Source organism: Muscardinus avellanarius (genome assembly GCF_963383645.1).
Source record: "Muscardinus avellanarius genome assembly, chromosome: 2".
Taxonomy (NCBI): Eukaryota; Metazoa; Chordata; class Mammalia; order Rodentia; family Gliridae; genus Muscardinus; species Muscardinus avellanarius.
The window spans coordinates 99,745,456-99,771,686 of NC_137787.1; the positions used below are offsets into that span (position 1 = coordinate 99,745,456).

General features: G+C 40.0%; 1 protein-coding gene across 1 annotated transcript in view; it reads left to right on the forward strand.

The window, feature by feature from the left end:
• The window catches only part of ZRANB3 (zinc finger RANBP2-type containing 3), a gene marked incomplete at both ends in the record, with an annotated part of 221,020 nt that extends 195,318 nt beyond the window's left edge, over positions 1–25,702 (forward strand). The window contains 5 exons of the mRNA XM_080688973.1: positions 178–320; positions 15,961–16,071; positions 17,483–17,885; positions 22,609–22,740; positions 25,604–25,702. Coding sequence (XP_080545099.1) covers positions 178–320; positions 15,961–16,071; positions 17,483–17,885; positions 22,609–22,740; positions 25,604–25,702 — 888 coding nt within the window. The remainder of the gene's footprint in view (positions 1–177; positions 321–15,960; positions 16,072–17,482; positions 17,886–22,608; positions 22,741–25,603) is intronic.
• Between the last annotated feature and the right edge of the window lie 529 nt (positions 25,703–26,231).

The window sequence follows — 26,231 nt, forward strand, 5'->3', positions numbered from 1 at the left end:
AAGATACGAGAACTATATTACATTGAAGAAAGCCTTAAATTGTGGAACTCAAAAGCCTATTTTATGGATATAGCAAAGCATCAGTTTTCTCCTGTTGCAAATAGCCTAATTTCTAAAAAAAAAAAAAGGATGCCTGGTGAGCTGTTATCTCTTTTAAATTGTTTCATTTTCTGCCAGATTTTGAGGTTTGTTCGAGAATGGGGTTCTCTGACTTCCATGAAGCAGAGGTTAGTCAAGAAAAGTGGGCAGCTATTCCGCAGCCCCATCCTTGCTTCAGAAGAGATTGCAAAGCAACAAACAAAACCAAATAGTACCAAAAGGTATGAGTTGTTTTTCTCTTTTCTTTGGTATTACTTTTCATAGTTATTTCTACGGGAGGTCTGAGATGGTTTGTGGAACCATTAATGAAATCCTGATGTGTCAAGAGAAAAGTATACAGAAAATCCTAGCTGTACTATTTAATAGCAGCATAACTAGATAGTGAAATTGATTAAATCTACCTAAAGAGATGAGGTTTCCAGATCTTGCTCACCATGAGTCTCACTCATCAACAAAGAGGCCAGTCGTGGGTTGGAGCAACCTGTGATCTGCTAGACCTGGGCCTGGGACACTTAAACAGAAAGACGTTTTGCTCTTAGAACATCGGAGCATCCCTTGGGCCCCTCCTGTTTCACCCTACTGTTGCATGAGTCTTGGGTGCCATGCAGCAGGAGAACTGATTCTCTTTGAATAAATCATCACCTTCCAAGTAGTGGGACATAACTGGCATGGTTATGGTTGGAAATGAGATAAAAGAAGTTAACTATTAGACATTTGTCATCTTTGTCTCACTTGAGTATTTTTTTTTTTTAATGTGTGGTGATGAGGATTGAACCCAGGGACATTCTACCTCTGAGCTGTACTCTCAGCCCTATTTTTCATTCTTTATTTTGTTTTTGTTTTTGTTTTTTGGTGGTAGTGGGGAATGGAACCCTTCTACCTCCGGGATATACTACCAGACCCATTTTATATTTTATTTGGAAACAGGCCAGCGAGGCTGGCTTCAAACCTTTGTGATCCTCCTGTCTCCACCTCCCAAATGTGGGGATTACAAGTGTGTGCCACCACACCCAGCTTTATTCTTTATTTTGAAACAGGGTCTCATTAAGTGGCAGAGGGCCTCACTAAGTAGCTGAGGCTGGCTGCGAACCTGCAATCCTCCTGTCTCAGCCTCCCAAATACTAGGATTACAAATGTGTGCCACTATGCCCAGCTGTATTTTTTTTTTTTAATGGTACTAGGGAACTCAGGGGTGTTCTACTTCCGAGCTACCCTTCTGGCTCAATTTTATTTCTTATTTTGAGATGGAGTCTCGCTGAGTTGCTGAGGCTGGTTTCAAGTCTGTGATCCCCCTGCCTCAGCCTCCCAAGTATGGGATTACAAGCGTGTACCACCATGCCCAGCTAACCCAGGGACATTCTACCTCTGAGCTACGCTCCCAGCCCTATATTATTGTTACTATTTTTTATTTTATTTTTTGGAAATAGGGTCTCACTAAGTTGCTGAGGTAGGCCACAAACCTGCAATCCTCCTGTCTCAGTCTCCCAAATACTGGAATTACAGGCATATGGTACCATGCCCAGCTTCAAATATCTTTTTATGTGATCTCAGGTCCTGATTGTCTGTAGATTCTTTTCTTAGCATGAAGCAAAGATTATAAGGAAAAATAGTCAGCTGTCCTATAATCCAATTCTTGCTTTGGAATAGTTGCAAAACAACAAACCAAAGAGCAGGGTTGGCAGAGAAAACCTTTTAGCTCTCGATGTCTCTATACATATGTAATATCTCTCCATCTTCACATCCTATCAGTTTATGATCTCAGTTATCTAGCTCTTTTGATTTGGCCATTGAAAATAGCCATCAGAGGTGTGTTGTAGGAGGAACATGAGTGATTAAATTAATTCTGTGTCCCATACAGTGAAGATATCTTTAGCTATTTCAAAGTATGGCATCAGATACATTCATATGTGAAAATGGAATGATATGTGTGATCAATTGTTAAGTGTGAAAATAAGTGTTAAAAAGTGACGGAAACACAAATATATAATTGCTATTGTTGACCTAGAAATTATCAGGAAGGATACCTCACAATCTCTTCCCAGAGGTTTCTCTAGGAAAGTGGTTCTCTGCTACAGGAAGTTTTAGCCCCCAGGGTTGCAATGTCAAGAGACATTTTCGATTGTTGTGACTTGGGGACATAACTGAGAAGCAGTTATCCTATATCCTGTGGGTACAGGCCCAGATTGCTGCTGAAAATCCAGTGGAAAATAGCTCTGTACCTCTAAAGAAATTTCTGATTTAGAATGTTGATAATATCACTGTTGAGAAACTTTTCTATAATATATAAGATTAGGGGATTTATGGAAGTGGTAGGTACTGTAGGATACAAACTCATGACTAAAAACAAAGCAAAAACTATAAATGAATAAATACAGTCAGATTTAAAACTATAAAAAATGGAGCCTGGGTTGGAACAATGGCAGATTGGAAAGTACATGCCCCATCTAAAAAGCAATTTAAGTTCAGTTGTTGTTGTGGTAGTGGTGGTGGTGGTACTGAAGGTGGAACCCAGGGGCTTTTCTACCTCCGGGCTATACTCCCAGACCTATTTTATACTTTATTTGGAAACAGGGCCTCACTAAGTTGCTGAGAGCCTCACTAAGTAGTTGAGGCTGGCTTTGAACCTATGCAATCCTCCTGTCTCAGCCTCCCAAGTACTGGGATAATGAGCATGCACTACCATGCTCGGCTAAGTTCAGGGGATTTTTTTGTTTTTGTTTTTGTTTTTTGCGGGTCTGGGGGTGGAACCCAGGGGCATTCGGCCTCCGAGCTACACCCCGTGCCCTATTTTTTATTCTTTATTTTGAAACAGGGTCTCACTGAGTTGTGGAGAGCCTCACTAAGTAGCTGAGGCTGTCCATGAACCGCAATCCTCCTGTCTCAGCCACCCGAATCCTAGAGGGATTACAAGCGTGCGCCACCACGCCCAGCTCCAGTTTTTGTTGTTGTTTGTCTGTTTTTTTGTTTTGTGGGTCTGGGGATGGAACCCAGGGGCATTCTACACCCCCTGCCCTATTTTTTATTCTTTATTTTGAAACAGGGTCTCACTGAGTTGCAAAGAGCCTCACTAAGTAGCTGAGGCTGGCCACAAACCACAATCCTCCGGTCTCACCCTCCCAAATGCTGGGATTACAAGTGTGCGCCACCATGCCCAGCTTCAGTTTTTAAAATAAAATATTTTCTAAGTCAAATGAAGGCCTTTGACTAATAGGGTTTATCCATAAATTGTTAGTTTGGGTCTCTTGCCTAAACTCTTCTGTGCTAGTTGAATTTTTCCTTAAGCATGTATCACTTTATATAAGAAATACATTTGAAATATATGGGTATGCATTTATACATAAGTATACACATATAATGCATGTGTATTATCAAAAAGCATGATGCCAACTGGATATGGTGGCACATGCCTGTAGTCCTAGTAGTTGGGAGGCTGAAACAGGAGGATGGCAGATTCAAAGCTAACTTCAAAAACTTAGGGAAAATCTCAGCAACCTAGCAAGACCCCATTTCAAAATAAAAAAATAAAAGGGGCTGGAGATATAATTCAAAGGTAGAATGTCCCTGGGTTCACTCTCTTGTACCCCCCCACACACACACAAAATAAAAAAGCAGGATGCTTATTTTACTTTTTTATTTTTTTCAGTCCTTTTCATTTTTCTCATTTTTGTAACTACAGTCTTAAAGTATTAATATTCTGCTTCTTACATGATCATAATTTCCTTTATAACTGTATTTTCAGCCCACTCCAATCATTTCTAGACATTTTATATTGCTTTTCTTCATCAGACACAGATAACTACTTAAAGTACCAGCTGAGAGAGATGACTGAGCATGTGGAAAAGCAAATGTCAACTCTTGCACAATACAAAGAGCCAGGCATGTTGGCACATGCTTGTAATCCCAGTACTTGGGTGGCTGAGACAGGAGGATCTCAGGTTCACAGCCAGCTTCATGAGCTCTCTGCAACTTAGTGAGACTTTGTTTCAAAAAATAAAGATTAAAAAATAGGACTAGGGGTGTAGCTCGGAGGTAGAATGCCCCTGGGCTCAATCTCCAGTACCAGGGAAAAAAAAATCAATACAAACCAAAGTCTTAGTTATAAAGTTAAGTGTAAATGATACATTCAGGCTATATCTTGTATTATAAAGCATCAGATTTGTATTTTAAGAGCTTACTTTGGGAGCAATAAGAAATGTAGGTCAAAAAAGCAAGATTTGAAGTGAGACGACAACATTAATTTTTTTTATTGCTGCAATAACAAATTACCACAAACTTAAAATCTTAAAACAGCATACATATATTATCTCACAGTTCTATAAGTCAAGTTCAAGTTGACTCTTACTGATTGCTCTTGGTTTTATAAAGCTAAGATCAAGGTATTGACCAAGTGGCTTCTTGACTGGTAGGGTTAGATTAGAATCCATTTCTAAATTCATATTGTTGTGAGGGACTGAGGTTCCCATCCCCTGCTGGTTGTCAGCTGGGGGTCACCAACAGCTCATGGAGACCTCTCTCTGGTCCTGGCACATGAGCCTCTGTGTTTCAGGACCAGCAGCAGTGTGTCACTGTTTTCTGCTTGGAATCTCTCTGCTTTCTTCTGCTGCTGCTATTTAAGGGCTTGTCTGATTATATTGGACCTACCCAGTAATCTCCCTTTTGTAAAATCAACCAGTTAGTGACTTTTACTATAATCCCAATACTTGGGAGGCCGAGACAGGAGGATCTCACATTTGAAGACAGCCTTTGCAATGTAGCAAGACTCTCAGCAACCCAGCAAGAACCTGTTTCAAAACAAAAATAAAAATGGGCCAAGGATGTAGTTCAGAGGTAGAATGGCTCTGGGTTCAGTTCCCAGTACCACACTCAATCGATCAATCAATATTTTATCTATGAAATCCCTTTATAGTAATACTTAGATTAATGGTTGATAAATAACCAGAGGATAGGAATCTTAGAGGATATCTTAGAAATTCTACACATTCGCCAGGCGTGGTGGCACACGCTTGTAATCCCCATGCTTGGGAGGCAGAGACAGGAGGATCATGCAGGTTCGAAGCCAGCCGCATGGTGCTGGCTTTGGAGACCCTGTTTCCAAATTAAAAAAAAAAAAATGTAAAAATAGGTCTGGGAGTGTAGCCTGGAGGTAGAAGGGCTTCCAGGAACCCCAGTACCACCAAAAGAAAAAAAAAAAAAAAAGAAATTCCACACATTTGCCAGGCATGGTGGCGCACACTTGTAATCCCAGTGCTTGGGAGGCTGAGACAGGAGGATTGCATAGGTTCGAAGCCAGTCTTAGCTACTAATGAGGCTCTCAGTAATCCCAGTACTTGGAGGCTGAAACAGGAGTATCGTGCAAGTTCAAAGCCAGCCTTAGTGAGGCTCTCAGCAACTTTTAGTGAGACTCTGTTTCCAAGTAAAATATAAAATAGGTCTGTGAGTTTAGCCTGGAGGTAGAAAGCCCCGGGTTCCATCCCCAGTATCACACACACACACACAAAAATCTACCTATCACCCAAATTAAAAGGCTATGCTAGTGGACCTGGAAAACACTGATGAGGCTTTCTGTTAAGGAATTAGCAATGGGAATGGAGAAAAAAGAAAAGAAAATGGAGAGAGCGGTTACAGAGGTATATCAATAGACCTTGGTGACTGATTAGAGAGAAGGAAGCCGACTTAACAGCCATAGAATGAAGCCTATGCACCTGCACGGGGAGATGCTATGAGAAGCACTGCGATTCTTGTAGCAGAACCTTAGTAATTCTCATTATTTTTAGACAAACCATGTATTTCTCAAAGCAGGTATGAAAGATAGGACTGAACAATTAGAAGTCTGTATGAGGAGCAGTTGGATCTGGGCCTTCTTTCCCTCCCACCATCCTATCAGTTTACTGTCTAGAGAATCTAGACCAGAAAGTCTTCAGACTTGAAAATACCAGGCTCAGTGGAGACAGAGAGAAGCATTACATTAAAGTCTTTGGACCCCTTTACTCACCGTCCAGAATGTTAGCTCCCACATTTTGCTTCCTAGGCTTGAGGATGGAGGATTCATCTCTTGAAAATATTGAATGAGCTGGGTATGGGCACATGCTGTAATCCCAGTACTTTGGATAGGAAAGACCATAGGTTCAAGGACAGCTTCAGCAATGTAGTAATACTCTCAGTAACCTAGTAAGACTCTGCTTCAAAATAAAAAACTAAGGCCAGGCGTGGTGGTGCACACTTGTAACCCCAGCATCCAGGAGACTAAGACCGGAGGATCGCAGTTCGCTGACAGCCTCGGCTACTTAGTGATGCCCTCCACAACTTAGTGAGACCCTGTTTCAAAATAAAGAATAAAAAATAGGGCAGGGGGTGTAGCTCAGAGATTGAATGCCCCTGGGTTCTACCCCCAGACCTGCAATAAATAAATAAATAAATAAATAAATAAATAAACTTTAAAAAAATAAAAACTAAAAAGGGTTATGGGTATAGCTCAGATATAGAATGCCTCTGGTTTCAAACTCTAGTCTCACGCGTACACACACACACACACACACACACACACACACGTACCAAGAAAGAAACAGGAACTCACTCTTCTTGGGAATTCCCCCAAATGCTGTGCCTGGGTCTTCAACAAGATTATTTTCCAGTGACTCTGCCAGTTTGCAGGCCTTATCTACCTACAGATGGTTTACAATGCAGTTAGCAACCTGGAGCCCAGGATTGTTCTTACTAGTATTGATCACTTTCTAATGCATACTCTTTTCTTCTTGTGAAAATTTCCATCTTCTACCTGTGTGTGTGTGTGTGTGTGTTCATACGTGTGTGTGCGTGTATGTGTGTGTGTGTGTTGCTGAGGATTGAACTCAGGATATTCTACCTCTGAGCTATACCCCAAGCCCTATTTTATTTGTTTGGAAACAGGATATCAAAAAGTTGCAAAGAGCCTTGCCAAATTGCTGAGACTGGCTTCAAACCTGGGATCCTCTTGTCTTAGCCTCCAAAATACTGAGATTTCAGGCATGTACTATCATGCTTGGCTTCTAATCCCATTCTTTCCCAGGAATTAGTTTAGTAACAATCTTCCTTTCCTGTATGCTAAAAGTGGGATTTACCACAATCCTTCTGAGGGTTGGTAGATTTACATGAATTTCCTAGCAAACCTCAGTAGCAAAATTAAATGTTGGCAACTTGGTTTGAAAAGTTGTCTACGCTCTTCTCTGGGGTTAATTGATCTTTTTCTTGTGCTTTCCAAAAACTTATGTTTAAATGGTTTATATGAAAGCTAGAAATTATTTTTAGTTTCTAAATCTGTGGCTGGGTTTCTCAGCATCTTTCAAAGTTACTGAATTAGGTTTCTAAGCTTTTAAACATTGGATAATAACCTTAGGCAAGGCTTAATATCCTATTGACTCTCAAAGCCAGGAAGGTTTTGAGTTCATTTAGAATCCACAGATACTTTAGCAAAGCACTTTTGTCAAAGAAATAAAATGGTTGAAAAAATGAGGGCCTCAAGAGGAAATTTTAAAACAAAAAGGGCAAACTAAAGAACTCAAAAAGAGCCCAGCATGGTGACGCAAGCTTGTAATCCCAGCATTTGGGAGGCTGAGACAGGAGAATCACTGTTCACGGACAGCCTCAGCTACTTAGGCCCTTCGCAACTCAGTGAGACCCTGTTTCAAAAATAAAAAAAAGGACTTCCGGGAAGATGGCGACCGAGAAAAGTGGGGCTTAAGAGCCCCGCTAACAACAAATCTCCATTACCACAAAATCAGCGCCTTTCATAGCCAGAAAACACCATCACCAGTGAAACAAAAAATCACCAGGCTCCAGAGAGAAAGCGGACTGAGAACAGAGCCACAGAGGAGATAACCGGCCTTGCGCCCGAGGACGTGGCAGACGCGGCAGCAGCGCCATACTGCCGGCGGCACCAGCGAATTCACGGGACGGCTACAGCAAGCCGAGGTGAGCCACTGCGGAACAGCCAGGCGGGATTTCTCCGCGCAGAGAGCATCTAAAGCTCCCAGTGGCCGAGCTCAGCACACGCTGCAGGGATTCAGAAGAAATCAAAATCAAGAAGAAAAACGCCAGCCCCGTAGCCGAGGGCGTAGCAGCGGCGCCATATTGCCACCAGCGGCAGCAGCAGAAAATTCACCGAATCCAGTATAGCTACATCTGCGTACTCAAGAACAGTGAGTCAAATTGCGGGCCACAGAGGAGAAATCCCAGTACTGTACTCCCTGGGACTTGACCCAGTGGGGGAGGGGCGGTGGCAGAGATATCACACCATAGGAGAACGTGCAACCTGGCACCCCCCACAGTCTAAAGCAGCCTCTATCGACTCTCTTGGTCGGAGACTCTGTGATAAAACCCAGTAAAGGAGTAGTGGGGTCCGAGATACTACTGACTCGAGATCCAGAACACCTTAAGGGAAGTCATAGTGACCCAAGGGAAGAACCCAGAGAAGGCACAAACATCGGAAATCATGGGAAAGAGGAATAATACTGGAGCAATGAATGCCCACAACCCCACAACATCAGAACCCAATAAAACAGAAAATCAGAGATTTCTAGAAGATCAAATCAGGAAAATAACTGTAGAAATAATAGAGGTGCTTCAAAAAGAACTCAGAGAGAGCCAAAAAGAGATAAAGGATGCAATTAATGAAGTAAAGGCCTCAATTCAAAGCACAAACAACCGATTAGAACACATGGAGAACAGAATCTCGCTCTTAGAAGATGAGCAATCCAAAAATGAACGCATAGTTTCTAATCTAGAAAAAAATATCCGACAACAGGAATCTGATATTGAAGAAATATGGGCCCATTTTAAGAGAGCTAACCTAAGAATAATTGGAATAGAGGAGGGAAAAGAAAGTGAAACCAAAGGGATCAACAATCTCTTCAAAGAAGTAATAGCAGAAAATTTTCCAAACATAGAGCAAGAGGTTGATACAAAGGTCCAGGAAACTTATAGAACTCCCTTTAGACAGGATCGGAGAAGAGGATCCCCATGCCACATAATTGTCAAAATGACCAATGTGGAAGCCAAGCAGAGAATCTTAAAGGCAACAAAAACAAAGGGCCAAGTGACATTCAGAGGCAAACCAATTAGAATCACTCCAGACTTCCCAAACCAAGTCATGAGAGCCAGAAGGGCTTGGAGTAACATATTCCAAACTCTGAAAGAAAACAACTTCCAGCCAAAAATTTCCTACCCAGCAAAACTTTCTATCAAATTAGATGGAAAAATAAGAAGCTTCCATGACAAACAGAAACTGAAGGAATTTATGTCTTCAAAACCAGCGCTAGAGAAAATACTCAAAGAGATTAACTACAAAGAAGAAATAGGTAACACACACCAGAACCAGAGAAACAAGAGTTTCCATCCAACAGACAATTAAGATTGGTTATCTGTGGAGATTCATTATTTATGTTAGTCTTTTACCTATCTCTAAATGGTATTGTTTGCCTTTATTGTTGTTAATTTTTAGGATGTCTAGTTGGAATATTAATATACCTTCAGATATAGCAATTGGAAATATTTTATCCCATTCTATTAGTAACTGTTAACTCTGTTTACATTGTCTTTGGATATACAATTTTTTTTTTTTTAGGGAGTCTGTATACTCCTCTGTTGCCTGTGCCATTGAAATCATAACCAAGAAATCACTGCCAATTTCAATGTTGTGAGGTTTTATGACCCAGATTTTCTCCTAAAAGTTTATAGTCTTAAGATTTATATTTAGGTCTATTATCTATTTTGAGTTAATATTTGTATATGGGATTAGGTAAGGGTCCAATTTTATTCTTTTCCATGTAATTATTATTTTTTAACAATATTTAGTTAAAAGATTATCGTTTCCACCACCAAATGTTCGTGGAAACCTTGTCAAAAATAACTTGACAATATAGGGAAGAATTTAGCTCTAGGCTTTTATTTAACTCCAATGGTTTATATATCTGCCTTTAGAATAGTACTACACTGTTTCAATTATTGTAGCTTTATATGGTTTGAAATCAGAAAATATATATCTTCTAGCTTTGTTCTTTTTCAAGATCGTTTTGGGTACCTAGACTCCATATTCCATATTAGGATAGATTTTTTTTCTGAAAAATAAATATATAAATATATGATAGTTTCACCTAAAAAATAGAAAAAAATATTCTCTGGTAAGAAAGAAAGCAAAAAGAAATATTGAAATGTTATCTTTAAGTCATCAAAAGCTTGGTATCAGACAAATGAAACTGTTATGTGAGATTATCATTTTTAATTTTAGATAAATTGCCATAATACTAGATGTCAACTACTAAGCCAAGCATAGGAGGGAGGGATAGGGAGAGAATGGGGTGGGGATTGGGTGGGGGCTGACTGGGAAAAGTGTGCATGTATGTCTACAAAAGTATGTATCCTACTATGATGTATGAATACAGTGCACCAATAAAAAAAAAAAAAGAAAAAAAAAAGACTAAAAAAATAGGGCTGGGGATGCAGCTTGGAGATAGAATGCCCCTGGGTTCCATCCCCAGTACCTCAAAAAAAAAAAAAAAAAAACCTCAAAAATAATTCACTACGCCGGGCATGGTGGCGCACGCTTGTAATCCCTGCTCTTGGGAGGCTGAGACAGGAGATCACACAGGTTCGAAGCCAGCCTCAGCTACTTAGTGAGGCTCTCAGCTACTTAGTGAGACCCTGTTTCCAAATAAAATATAAAATGGACCTGGGAGTATAGCCCGGAGGTAGAAAGCCTCTGGGTTCCACCCCCAGTACCACCAAACAACAACAAAAAAATCACTATAATTTAGCTTCTTTTTTGGTATAAGATAGACACACACTGGGCATAGAGGCGCATACCTGTAACCCCAAGGTTTGGGAGGCTGAGACAGGAGGATTTCAGTTCAAAGACAGCCTTAGTAATTTAGTAAGACACTGTTTCAAAATAAAAAAAAAAGCTGGGGGTGTAACTCAAAGGCAAAATGCTCCTGGATTCATTTCCTGCACAGAGAAGGAGGCAGAGGAAGTGGTGGCAGCACACAGGTGGAAATGTAAACATGTAGAAAGATACTCGCCTGTACTCTTATAGTAGACATGCAAATTTAATGCTATAAAGGGGTATCTATCGCTATTAGCAGAGATTTTTCTTATTGACATCATTGTGCTAGTGAAAGCATGAGGAAACAAGGCACTCTCACTAGCTGCTGGTAGAAAAGTGCACTATGCAGGCTCAAAAGAGAGCAGTTTGTCAAAATCTGCACATTCTTAAAGCACTCAAAACTTTTAAGCCAGGAATTATACCTTGGAAGACTTACTCTACCTATACTTAATGTGTAGAAAAGATAATGTATATAATATCTATTGTAGCCTTGCTTATGATAGCAAAGACTAGCAACCACTTAAAGGCCCATTAGGCAGAGATGACTTAGATATATTACATGGTTTATCCAAATAATAGACTAATATGGAACCATTAAAATAATAGAACAACTCTGTATACTGGTGTAGAAAGATCTGTGAGATGTAGGTTCAGGCAGGCTAGGGGAAGAATAGTATCTACTACACTGTCATTGATTTCTACAAATAAAATATAATGGAAAGTGAGTGTTAATGGGTGTAAGTTTGTTTTGGAAATGGGAATGAATGAAAATGTTCTGGAATTAGTGGTGCGGGAGGCACAACTTTGTGAATACACTAAAATGCACTGAGTTTGTAAACTCTGGTTAATTTAAATGAGAATCATGTCAATTAAAATGCAAAATAAAAGCTCTATACCAATGCACAGAAAAATAAACTATAAAAATGACTTATAAACTGGCAACTGGGCTGTCTTCTGGGGAAAGGCCAAAGAAGGATGGAAATCTTACTCTTTATCATGAACTGTCATATGCCTTTTAAATTTGGAACCATCTATATTTATCACCTAATCAAAAATTAACAAAAGTTTTTGGAAAGGAGGAAATCTGTTTAGTATTGAATCTATTTTAATTACATAAGAACAAATTTCTAAAATATTATCTATTGCACAATTTCATTGTGATAGAACTTTTATTGTTGAGCTTTCAAATGAAGTACTCAGAAGAAGAATGTGAGACTTCCGGGAAGATGGCGACCGAGAAAAGCGGGGCTTAAGAGTCCCGCTAACAACCAATCTCCATTACCACAAAAAGAGCGCCTTTCATAGCCAGAAAACACCATCACCAGAAAAACAAAAAAACCACCAGGCTCCAGAGAGAAAGCGGACTGAGAACAGAGCTCAGGGCCACTGAGGAGACACACGCGCCCGAGGACGCGGCAGCAGCGCCATACTGCCGGCGGCAGCGGCGAACTCAGCGGACGGCTACAGCAAGCCAGGTGAGCCGCTGCGGAACAGCCAGGCGGGAACTTTCGGCGCAGACAGCATTTAAAGCTCCCAGTGGCTGAGCTCAGCACACGCTGCAGGGATTCAGAGTGGAAATCAAAACCAGAGAAGAAAAAATACGCCAGCCTCATGGCCGAGGGCGTGGCAGAGGCGCCATATTGCCACTGGCGGCGGCAGCAGCAGTGAATTCACCGAGTCCAGTACAACTACATCTACGTACTCAAGAACAGTGAGTCAAATTGCGGGCCACAGAGGAGAAATCCCAGTATTGTGCCTCCTGGGACTTGACCCAGTGAGGGAGTGGTGGTGGCAGAGATATCACACCATAGGAGAGCGTGCAACCTGGCACCCCCCATAGTTTAAAGCAGCCTCTATCGACTCCCTGGGTCGGAGACTCTGTGATACAACCCAGTAAAGGAGTAGTAGGGTCTGAGATAATACAGACTCGAGATCCAGAGCACCTTAAGTGAAGCCATAGTGACCCAAGGGAAGAACCCAGAGAAGGCACAAACCTCCGAAATCATGGGAAAGAGGAATAATACTGGAGCAATGAATGTGCACAACCCCACAACATCAGAACCTGATAAAACAGAAAATCAGAGATTTCTAGAAGATCAAATCAGGAAAATAACTGTAGAAATAATAGAGGTGCTTCGAAAAGAACTCAGAGAGAGCCAAAAAGAGATAAAGGATGCAATTAATGAAGTAAAGGCCTCAATTCAAAGCACAAACAACCGATTAGACCACATGGAGAACAGAATCTCGCTCTTAGAAGATGAGCAATCCAAAAATGAATGCATAGTTTCTAATCTAGAAAAAGATATCCAACAGCAGGAATCTGACATTGAAGAAATATGGGCCCATCTTAAGAGAGCTAACCTAAGAATAATTGGAATAGAGGAGGGAAAAGAAAGTGATACCAAAGGGATCAACAATCTCTTCAAGGAAGTAATAGCAGAAAATTTTCCAAATATAGAGCAAGAGGTTGATACACAGATCCAGGAAACTTATAGAACTCCCTTTAGACAGGATCCGAGAAGAGGATCCCCACGCCATATAATTGTCAAAATGACCAATGTGGAAGCCAAGCAGAGAATCTTAAAGGCAACAAAAACAAAGGGCCAAGTGACATTCAGAGGCAAACCAATTAGAATCACTCCAGACTTCCCAAACCAAGTCATGAGAGCCAGAAGGGCTTGGAGTAACATATTCCAAACTCTGAAAGAAAACAACTTCCAGCCAAAAATTTCCTATCCAGCAAAACTTTCTATCAAATTAGATGGAGAAATAAGAAGCTTCCATGACAAACAGAAACTGAAGGAATTTATGTCTTCAAAACCAGCACTAGAGAAAATACTCAAAGAGATTAACTACAAAGAAGAAAGAGGTAACACTCACCAGAACTAGAGAAACAAGAGTTTCCATCCAACAGACAACTAAGATTGGTTATCTGTGGAGATTCATTATTTATGTTAGTCTTTTACCTATCTCTAAATTGTATTGTTTGCCTTTATTGTTGTTAATTTTTAGGATTTCTAGTTGGGATATTAATATACCTTCAGATATAGCATTTGGAAATATTTTATCCAATTCTATTAGTAACTTTTAACTCTGTTTACATTGTCTTTGGATATACAATATTTTCTTTTATTTTTTAGGGAGTTTGTATATTCTTCTGTTGCCTGTGCCATTGAAATCATATCCAAGAAATCACTGCCAATTTCAATGTTGTGAGGTTTTATGACCCAGATTTTCTCCTAAAAGTTTATAGTCTTAAGATTTATATTTAGGTCTTTTATCTAGTTTGAGTTAATACTTGTATGTGGGATTAGGTAAGGGTCCAATTTTATTCTTTTCGATGTAATTATTATTTTTCAACAATATTTAGTTAAAAGATTATTATTTCCACCACCAAATCTTCGTGGAAACCTTGTCAAAAATAACTTGACAATATAGGGAAGAAGTTAGCTCTAGGCTTGTATTTAACTCCAATGGTCTATATATCTGCCTTTAGAACAGTACTACACTGTTTCAATTATTGTAGCTTTATATGGTTTGAAATCAGAAAATATACATCTTCTAGCTTTGTTTTTGCTTCGAGATTGTTTTGGGTATCTAGAGTCCATATTCCATATCAGGATAGATTTTTTTCTGAAAAATAAATATATGATAGTTTCACCTAAAAAAAAGAAAAAAATATTCTCTGGTAAGAAAGAAAGCAAAAAGAAATATTGAAATGTTATCTTTAAGTCATCAAAAGCTTGGTATCAGACAAATGAAACTGTTATGTGAGATTATCATTTTTAATTTTGGATAAATTGCTATAATACTAGATGTCAACCACTAAGCCAAGCATGGGAGGGAGGGATGGGGAGAGAATGGGGTGGGGATTGGGTGGGGGCTGACTGGGCGATGTGTGCATGTATGTCTACAAAAGTTTGTATCCCACTATGATGTATGAATACAGTGCACCAATAAAATAAAATTAAAAAAAAAAAAAAAAAAAAAAAAAAAATGAAGTACTCAAAATGTGAAGAAATTCATGTTTAAACTAATTTTTTTAAAAAACTAAAAAAAGATGTAAACTACCAGAGAAATTGGGCCATGCTAATTAGAAGGAATTAATTGGGTAATCACATTTCACCTACTTAAATTCCCCTATCACCTTTAGCTAGAATTACTTTCCTCTTTATTTACAGTCCCTAAACCATCATGTGATTTTGTTTTGTTTTGATTTTTTTTTGTGTGTGTGTGTGGTACTGAGAATTGAACTCAGGGGCATTCTACCTTCCAGCCACACCCCCAGCCCAAATTTTTATTCTTTATTTTGAAACAAGGTCTCACTGAGTTGCAAAGGGCCTCACTAAGTAACTGAGGCTGTCGGTGGGATTATAAGCATGTGCCACCATGCCCAGCCATCATGTAGTATTGATAGTGTTGTGTAATAAGATTCTGAAATCAAGGGTGGCCTTGTTTCAGTGGAAATTTACTAACGGGAGCAACCTTGAGATTATAAGAGATGTGATAGAACCTGGTTAAGTAAAAAAGAATCACTTTAGCCAAAAACTCTGATACAGTATTATTACTGACACAGGTGATTTGGAGAAGCCCTGAAGGAAATGTTAAGAGGAAGGCAAACAAATGCTCTTGGAAAATTTTGCAATTGGCAAGCAGTTTTCTTAATTCTGTCAGTTGTAGTGTGTTTGATCATTTCTTACTCCCATGTACATTTCTTTTTTCCCATAAATTTTGAAAATTGGTCCAAAAGATTGGGTTTGACTCAAATTTCTTAGAAAAATGAATCTTGAGAAAACTATTTTGGAAGAAAGAGATGTGTTTTCCTCACAGTGGATACCAATGTAAGTAAAGGGTGAACACGACATTTCCTAACCTTAATATTAGCGCAACGAGTAGAGTTGCATCTCATCTTTGCTCCCATTGCTTTTGCAAGGAGCAATGTGAATATGAAATGGAGAAATTCTTACATGAAAGAGGGAAACCTACCTACTGTGTGTTTGTTTTAGATACATAACCAAAGAAGATGTTGCTGCAGCCTCAATGGACAAGGTGAAGAATGATGGGGGCCATGTCCGTTTGATTACAAAGGAATCTAGGCCACGGGATCCTTCCACAAAGTAAGAGCACAACACCACTAAGAATTTTCCTTTAAATGTATGTACTAATTCTTGTAATGATACCTCACCTTTGTATGTCCACATTAGAGGTTACTCAGAGCTTTCACAACCAATCTGAGGCTTATGATCTTACAGAATTAGAGAGGAGGAAGGACCCTGAGACCAGGTAGCCTAAGGGACCTTTCCCGAGCCTGAGTGGAAGAGGCCAGGATACCTGAGGTCAAGCCTGGATTCTCCCCAATCTTGAGTTCTTTTACCCATAAAAAGGTTTTCTCCTAGCCTTTCTAATCACCAGCAATGACAGATATGCAAAGCAGTCATCACTTCCCAGGATAGACTTTTCGGAATGGCTGAGTAGTGCACCTTTTTCTTTGAGTCTAACAAACTGAGTTCACACATGTCCTGTCATGTCTCATTTCTAGTTTAATTTGGTTAAGTCTGAGTTCACTTGTTGGGGACATGATGTTTATCAAGCCTTCTGTTCTCATCCTTATCTCTGCTGTCACTTCCTCTGCTTCATTTTATGACTGTGAAGACTCCCTGTATCTTGTGAGCCAGCAGAGTTTATAATGTCCACTCTGGCCTGACGAGGTGTGTGACACAACACAGTTAGAGACTGGGGCAGCCACCAAGCTTTAGTTGAGGTTTCACATCATACTGGTCTTTCTTTGTGTTTCTTCTGTGGTGGTACTATGGATTAAACTCAGGAGTATTCTACTCCTTTTTTTTTTTTTTTTTTTTTTTTTTTTTTTTTTTTTTTGGTGGTACTGGGGTTCCTGGAAGTCCTTCTACCTCCGGGCTACACTCCCAGACCTATTTTTAGATTTTTATTTGGAAACAAGGTCTCTTAAGCCAGCGTGCACGGCTGGCTCCGAACCTTCGCGATCCTCCTGTCTCTGCCTCCCAAGTGCGGGGATTACAAGCGTGCGCCACCACGCCCGGCTCTCTCTCTTTTTTTTTAATGGTCTCACTAGATTCTGAGGGACTTGCTGAGGCTGGCCTCAAACCTGCAATCCTTCTATATCAGTCTCCCAAGTACCAATATTGCAGGCATTTGTCACCATGCCTGATTTAGTCTGCCCTTTTCCAGCCTAAAGAAGCTCTTTCTAACTTCTCATTTTCTAATTTCTCCAGAAGTTCAGAGTCTGGTTTTTTAACATGGAGGTATCTAACTTCCCAAGAGAAGCCATATATATTAAATTAATTTTTGTAACACACCACTCTTTTGTATTTGGCATGGAATACAGAGTGCTGACAACAGCTATTTCATTTTTACACTGAATCACAAAATCTGTGGATCCTGTGTTTGCTGTTTATCAATATAGAAACTAGGGTCCTTTATATGAAGTAGTGACTATTTGGAATAAAGTGATTGTTAGTTACCTAGTCAGTGTTTTCTGTTCAATTATAGAAAGTTTCTTGAAGATGGAGTCTGCGTCCCATCTCTAAATCCATATACAGACCCAGCAGAGCTCACTGTGAAATCTTCTACATCCAAAGGCTATTTTCAAGCTGTGGATAATGAAGGAAATCCACTCTGCCTTCACTGTCAGCATCCCACTTTTCAAACTAAGCAGGAGTCTAAAGTGAATGCCTGGGATTCACGGTTTTGCTCTCTGAAATGTCAGGAGGAATTTTGGATTCGATCTAGTAACAGTTACCTGAGAGCCAAAGTATTTGAAACTGAACATGGTGTGTGTCAGCTATGTAATGTGAATGCACAAGAACTCTTTTTACGTGTGAGAGATGCTCCTAAAAATCAAAGGAAGAGTCTTCTGGATGCTACCTGGACTTCGAAGCTCCCATTGGAACAGGTAAATTATATAATCATGTGACAGAAAGCATCGTCCTGATTGATGTATATTGACTCACTAACTTTGTATGTATATTTGTTACTGGAGATTGAATCCAGATATTTTATCTCTGAGCTATTCCCCCCAGCTTTTTTTTTGAAATGGTCTAAGTTGCTAAGGCTAGTCTCAAACCTGTGATCCTTCTGTCAGCCTCCCAAGTAATGGGGTTACAGGTGTGTATCACTACGCCTGGCTATTTTTTAACTTTTTTTTTTTTTGCCAGTACTGGAGATTGAACCCAAAAGCATTCTACCTCCAAGTTATACCCTCACCCAGCCCTATTTTTTTTTTTTTTTTTTTTAGAAACAAGGTCTTACCTAGTTGTGGAGGGCCTCATCAAGTAGCTGAGGCTGGCCGCAAACCTGCTATCCTCCTGCCTCAGCCTCTCAAGTACTGGGATTATAAGCATGCATTACCTCACCTGGCTTATTTTTTAACTTTTTTTTTTTCCAGTACTAGGGATAGAACCCAGAGGCATTCTATCTCTGAGCTACACCATCAGCCCTATTTTTTTTATTCCTTATTTTGAAACAGGGTCTCACTGACTTGCAAAGGGCCTAAGTAGCTGAGACTATCCACAAACCGTGACCCTCCTGTCTCACAGCCTCCCAAATGCTGGGACTACAAGCATGCCCACCATGCCTGACATTTTTTAACTTTTTTTTTTTTTTTTTTTTTGTGTGTGTGTGTGTGGTACTTGGGATAGAAACTAGGGGCCTTCTACCTCTGAGCTATACCTCTAGACCTATTTTGAATTTTATATTTTATTTGTAAACAGGGTCTCACTAAGTTGCTAAGAGACTCACTAAACTGCTGAGGCTGGCTTTGAACTTGTAATCCTCCTATCTCAGCTTCCCAAGTACTGGGATTACAAGCATGTGCCACTACACCTGGCTTTAACTTTTTAACATGGGAATTTTCAAGTATATATACAAGAGTAGAGAGAATAATGAACCATAACTCCACCATCAGTTTTAATGGTTATCCATTTCTTACCACTGTTTTCATCTGTTCCTTGCCTCACTCCTTTTTTTAATTCTATAGTATTCTAAAGAAAGTCCAGCCAATAATTAATGATATTTATTATGTGTCTCACAGGTTCAGGCTTTCCTTCCTTCCTTTCTTCTTTCCTTCTTTTATTCTTTTGCTTTCCTTCTCTCTTTCCTCTTCCTTTCTTTCTTTTAAATATAATCCCAATATGAGTTATCTCACCCAACACAACAGTGCTCTCAGGATAAAGGGCACACGGAACTCAGAGTGAGGAAAGCAGTCAGGGAGGGAATTTTCTCTTAAGAATTGAATTAAGCCAGGCGTGGTGGCGCACGCTTGTAATCCCCGCGCTTGGGAGGCAGAGACAGGAGGATCGCGCAGGTTCGAAGCCAACTGCTCGCGCTGGCTTAGGAGACCCTGTTTCCAAATAAAAATGTAAAAATAGGTCTGGGAGTGTGATCCGGAGGTAGAAGGGCTTCCAGGAACCCCAGTACCACCAAAAAATAAAAAAATAAAATTAAAAATAAAAGAATTGAATTAAATTAGGATGTTTAGGAGTGGCACCAAGTTATTTTTCACATGCCTTTAATCAGTACTTGGGAGGCTTAGACAGGAAGATCACATCTTCGAGGACAGCCTTAGTATATAATGAGACTCTCATCAACCTAGCAAGACCCTGGCTCAAAAAAGGAAAAAAAGAAAAAAAAAAAAAAAGGTAGAACCAAAAAGGATAAGAATATGCCATTTGCTTGATGTGCAAGACTGCCATTTGCAATTGCTTCTAACGATGCCAACTCAAAAATAAAAATCAATATGCATCTTCTAACAGAAATTAGAAAGCTCAATACAGTAGAAGAGAAAGTAAGGCAGATAGTAACAGAGGTCAGCTGGACAAAGTTTACTGCTCTAACTTGCTGCCTCTCAAGTCAGCAATATTGATCATGTCTGTGCCATTGCAGGGTCTGACAAGCTTTCTTTGTGTATGCATGTGGTACTGGGAACTGAACCCAAGGGAATTCTACCTCTCAACTACATCAGCTCTACTTTTTTTTTTTAATTTTTTTATTTTTAAGCAGGGTCTCACTAAATGGAGAGGGCCTTGCTAAGTGCTGAAGCTTTCCTTGGACCTGCGATCTCCTTTCTCAGCCTCCTAAGCAATGGAGTTGCAGAAGCCCTACCAGTCCTGGCTACAAGCTTTCTTAAAGGTGTTAGAAATAATGTGTTCCCTCGGGCAGTGGTCATGAAGTTGACTAATTTCCTTCTTGTCCAAGACCAATTCGCGATTAGGAGATGTTTGGGGAGGAGACACCACACAGGAATTTTAGGTAGAAATAAGCCATGTTAGGGGAAGGGGTAGTCTCCTTCCTGCTGGGAGTAGCTTAGTCATTCCTAGAGGAATGAGGTTAAATTTAGATTTACCAGCTCAAACAGGAAGAGGGAGGGGGATTCAGTTACAGGGTAGTGTCAGGTGAGATCAAACTGAGTCTCCTCTGCTTCCACATTCCCCACTGGTCCTTGTAGATATTGAAGCAAATCTTTGCTTCTACAATCTTTAAGGAGTATCCATGGTGGATATTGGTGGAGCAGGAGTTGGTGGAAAGAAACCCAAGATAATTCCTTAACACGGTTCTTTACAAACTTGAGAAAGCAGGGTGCGACTGCACATAGAAAACAAACACTAACAACTGGCCCCACCGGGGGCATTATCCAGGTCAGGAGGGGGTTTCCTATCCAGCTCCATGGGTCAGACACTCGAGCTCTCTGCTTTAAATCACTTTAACTACTGCTTTAACTAAATGCTTTAACTACTGAGCTTGTTGAGGTTATTAAGGTTTTGTTCGACTTGGCCTGATTCATTAATAAAGTAGCAACACTCTCCCCCAAGGAAGAGGCAAGTACCTCCTTTCTTGCAGTCAGTAATTCTAATGCTCACTGATTCTGTAGAGCCACCTTTGCCAGGGAGGTGATCTGTCGCTGAAGGGATTCTGTGGAAGTGGAAGTGGCATCCACTGCTATTCTAAGCTTATTTTTTAAATCCTGGGCTAGGAAGGCACTGTGTCCCAGGGCCCCTCCGGCCACCCCTGCAGCCCGACTGATAATACTGAACTTGCACCTACCAATCGGCAGATGGTGGGGTGAGAGGGAGTAGATGGAATCACACCAGTGAGGTTTGCCGGGACTGCAGCTGGCAGAGGACGAGAGAGGGAGGCACAAAGGAAACAGTTGGTTGGATCAACAGGAACTTGAGAGATATTAAGAAAGATCAAAGTGGCTTGAAGGAGCTTAATCCAGGAAAGATAAGCTTCAGTTTGGCCTTGCTTGATGTCCCTGTCTCTGAAGAGAACTGGGACTCTAATTGCTGTTATGCGTTTAGGACCGCTGCCGCCACCTGAACTTGATGGTTTGTGGGAGCTAGTTGCTTTCCTGGTTGGGGTCCTGCCTTACATGCGTCCAGTGTATCCAGGCAGGCTTCCCAGCAACCTTTATAGTGGTCAAGGTGACAAGAATCACTACCCACGTTCCAGTTCACCGAGGCCTCAGAGAAGACAAAAACAGTTTTTTACATACACCTGGAAGGGGTGGAGCAGTTGCATAGGCTTTCCCAGTCTGTCTTGCTAGCAGCCACCATGGTCCAGACTTTATGCTGAGCCTGTAATGAACTAAAGCAAATCTTGAGGGTGCAAGGAAGTTACTTATGGGGGTTAGATCAATTGATATTTGAGGTGTCCATAGCTGTCTAAGGGCTCCCACAGATGTTTATCTGGAAGATTATCTAGAGCATCATCTGGAGCTTGACAGCGTAAGTCTCTGAGAGACAAGACTTACATGGTTTGCCAGGCCCAAAAGTAGGAGCCATGTCACCCATAAGGAAACAAATTTTAGGCTGTGATGAACCGGGTTAGCCAAACAGGCTGGTGTTTGGTCTAATACCTATTTTAACACTTTTAACATTTGGGAAGCACAAATATAGCTTTACAGTTATACAGGAATTAACTTTTACTTGAGAAATGTAACCATAGAAAATAGAAACAGTAGAAAACACAGGAAATTCTCTTAATAAAACCTCTCTGTGATTCTTTGAATGAATTTAAACATAACCATCTTCATTACATGTGCAAACAAACATACCACAAACATTAAGTGGGCCTCTTTGTTATTCCAGATTTACAAGTTCAGAAGTTCATTCTAGAAGTTTCATTCCAGTCCATGGTTAGTTCTGTGGTGAATAACATGAAACTTCTGGGTGATAGTAATTACTGTTACACCGCCATTGACATTAGTAACATATAGGCCAACAATTAAAGATCATTTGAGTCATTAATATTAAGAGGTTTTTCATTTTCAATCAGTTGTTATTCTTTGCTCACTTTTGGCTTAGTGAAACATATAAACTAACCCAGAGGTATAGAAATGACCAATTTTCCCCCATTCTGTCAGGAGTCTTGGTATTTTATACCTGCTTATAAGTTTTTCAAAATGGGTTAGGTAAGGGAAAAAAACCTTTCAGAAACACATTTTATTTCTTTCAAATTGCACAACTAGGGTTTTTTTAACTCATAATAAAAATCTATAAAAAGCTACCCTAATGTGTTTTTTCCTCATGATTTTGCTGTATAAACATGATTGCACAATGCAAAACCAACAGTTCCTACAATGCATGTTGAAAACTGCTGATCCTGTGTTCTTATTGCAGCTAAATGAAATGATAAGAAACCCGGGGGAAGGACATTTCTGGCAGGTGGATCACATCAAGCCTGTGTATGAGGGAGGTGGACAGTGCTCCCTGGACAACCTGCAGACTCTCTGCACAATCTGTCACAAAGAGGTCAGTGAAGGTCACAGACAGCGCTGACTCCATCCTGAAAAATAAAAAGGAAACTTGTGCATCCAGGTATAGGAGAAGCCATGGATGAGTCTACACCTCTGTTTGGGGATCCAAGATGATTTTATTCCCTTTAGCATCTGACATTTGCCCTTCCTTCTTGAGGCCTGTGTAAGTTCTCAGTCACAGGCATAAGAGAAGCAGCTTCTCTCCTAATTCATTCCAAGACTAAGACATTGTCACCACTATCTAGAAAAACAAAATCCACATAATTCATACTCTTAAAGAGACCCTGGCCCTGAGACTGGAAGTTTTGGGAAGTGAGTCAGTGACACCCAGTGTTTGGATTTAGCTAAATATGTCCTAAAATGTCTGAGAATACTCACAGCTCAACATGAAGAGATTGCAATGCTGGCTTACGTGTGAAAGCCATTAGCTTTGGCATATCTTTAAGCAGTTACCAGTTGCTTAAAATGAAAAGAAAAAAAGGATGAAGCATTGTTTGTCTACCAACATGAATTCTTTTCTTTTTGTTTTTTGATTTTTATATTTTATTTGGTACATTGTAGTCTCACATCATTTAATTCAGAGTGATAGGGACATACATGCACACAGTACATGGTGAGTCCCCCCCGCCACTGCCCTCAGTCCCTTCCCTTACCCAAATGTGATATTGAGATTAGCAGTGATAATTGCACATGTGTACATAACATCAGTGGAAGTGTTTTCTTCCTTAATTCTCTCTCCCCCCAACACTAACCTCCCCTAGAGCCTCTTCCTTGCTCCACTGGGGTCCCCCCCCATTAAGATATCTCTTGTGTCCTAATTACTCCCTAGTTTTGACATATGAGAGAAAATTTCACTTTCTGTAACTGCCTAATCTCACTTAACATAATGTTCTCCAGGTCCATTGATTTTTCTGCAAATGACATGAATTCTTAACACACATTTGTACAAAATATAGCAGAATCTACCTGTTGAGATAATCTTAGAAATGATCCTAGATAAGCAACTTGGTATCCAGCTTTTTTGTTCACTTATTACAAGATGTGCATTTCCCATGTTCTCTAGCCACTCATAATTTGTTTCATTTAAATTGACTGCAGCATAAACTATGAGTTTACTTAGCCAGTACCACACTGGGGAATATATAACTTGTTTAAATATTTTTGCTTTTATGCATAACACAACCAAGTACATTTTGCAAACAAAACTTCTTTCTACATTTTGAGGTTATTCCTTAAGATGGATTCTCAGGTATAAAAATCAGAGTCAAAAGTATTTGAATATTTTTGGACAGTGTTAGAATTTATTACCAAACTGTTTTCCAAAGGATTTTACTCATTTATAATCCTCTAAGCCCCACAGCAAATGGAATGTCCATTAACTGTATCCAAACACCCTAATGTTTTAAAAGATGCTAATCAGCTGGGTGTGATGGCACACACCTGTAATCCCAGTACTTGGGAGGCTGAAACAGGAGGATCACAGGTTCAAAGCCAGCCTCAGAAACTTAGTGAGGCTCACAGCAACTTAGTGAGACCCTGTTTCAAAATAAAAAATAAAATAGGGCTGGGAGTATAGGCCAGAGGCAGAAGGCCCCTGAGTTCCAGCCCTAATATCAAATACAAACACACGCACAAAGATGCTAATCAACCATATCTATATACTTTGGAGAACCATTCAAATCCTTTGCCAATTCTCATAATGAATGTGCCTCTTTTTTTAATCCCTCTTTTAATATTTTTAGGTTCCACTTTTTTTTTTCCAGTACTGGGGATGGAACCCAGGGGCATTCTACCTCCAAGCTACACCCTCAGTCCTATTTTTCATTCTTTAGTTTGAAAACAGAGTCTCACTAAGTTGCAGAGGTCCTCACTAAGTACCTGAGGCTGGCTGTGAACCTGTGATCCTCCTGTCTCAGCTTCCCAAGTACTGGGATTACAAATTGTGTTACCACACCCAGCTAGGTTCCACAACTTCTTCACAAACTTAATTTTTATATAAGTGGGATCATGTCCCAGATACTGGTTTTGTTTTAGTTTTAACCTTTTACTCTCTCTTCACCCTTTCCACTCAGATCACTTCACATGCTCATGGACTTCAGTTGGGTAAATGGCATCTGCTTCCTCAGTTGTGCAAATTACTAACAAATTCAAATCCCATGAGAGAATTAAGAAGTAGCCAAAGGAAATACAACCCCTCTGTAATTACTTTTCTCGATTCTAGATTCTAAATTTTATCTGTGGGATTAGCCAGAAGAATCCAATTTGGGTTTTTTTTTGTTGTTGTTGTTGTTTTTGTTGTTGTTTTGTGGTACTGGAGGTGGGACCCAGGGACATTCTACCTTTGAGCTATACCCCCCAGCCCCATTTTCTAATCCTTTTATTTTTCTTGAAACAGGGTCTCACTGAGTTGTGAAGGGCCTCGCTAAATCAGTGAGGCTGTCCGCAAACTTTCATTTTATTTCCTACCTTGGCTTATCTGTTGAGTTCAAAATGGCTTTTGGGCCCTGGGCAGACCCTCCTCAATCTGTACTCTGGGAAATTCCAAGGTGCTTTGTGAGCATCCTCTTGTATGATGAGAGTTGGCCTTCCTTAATTGCTAAGTGAGGTGCTCCTGGTCTCTGTGGGTAGCAAATCATCCTCCAGAGTTGTCTGTTCTTTCCTCTACCTCGGGCCCTAGAGCAGCTCAGATTGCAGGCTGCCTGCCAGAGCTGCCTTACGGTGTGGGACATGTCCTAATGGCCAAGTACTGAGTGTCATGGCAAGGGAGAATTTCCCAGGCTAAAAATACAAGGTTTTTGAGCTTCTGTAGCCAGTGCCTTTTTACTAACTTGTGCACATACATATTTATTAACTTTTAGAGAACTGCCAGACAAGCCAAGGAAAGAAGCCAGGTGAGAAGACACTCGCTAGCGTCAAAGCATGGATCAGACATCACACGGTTTTTGGTAAAGAAGTAAAATAGACAAATATATGAATGGATGACAAATGATCTACATATGGAAGAATATAACACAATTTTAAAATATCTGTCTAGTAGTTTGAGTGAACACAGAACATAAATCAAGAATTCAAATTCAGGTTTTATGCTAAATACTTTTAAGTGTTAAATACTTAATTGAAAGTACATAACAGAAACTTAGAAATACTACTGAATATTTCCATGCTATTTTTATTTTATGCATATTCTCAATCATGTTTCATTAAGATTCTGTAAAGCTTTTGTTTCATCTACTGTGTGTTAACCACTGTATTCTGCACTGACAATATTTGAAAAATACACTCTCAATTACCTGAAAAATGCTTCTGGATTACTGATTCCACACTGTGGTAGGTATAAATGGAACACTTCAGAACAGTAAGGAAAATTTTGGAGATGAATCATCACTGTTTAAGAATTCAAGCATGACCAATCTGCTTAGTATGCAAGAGAGACTCATTCATTAAATGCCTCCAAAATAGGCTTAGGGAACATATTATGGGTGTTAC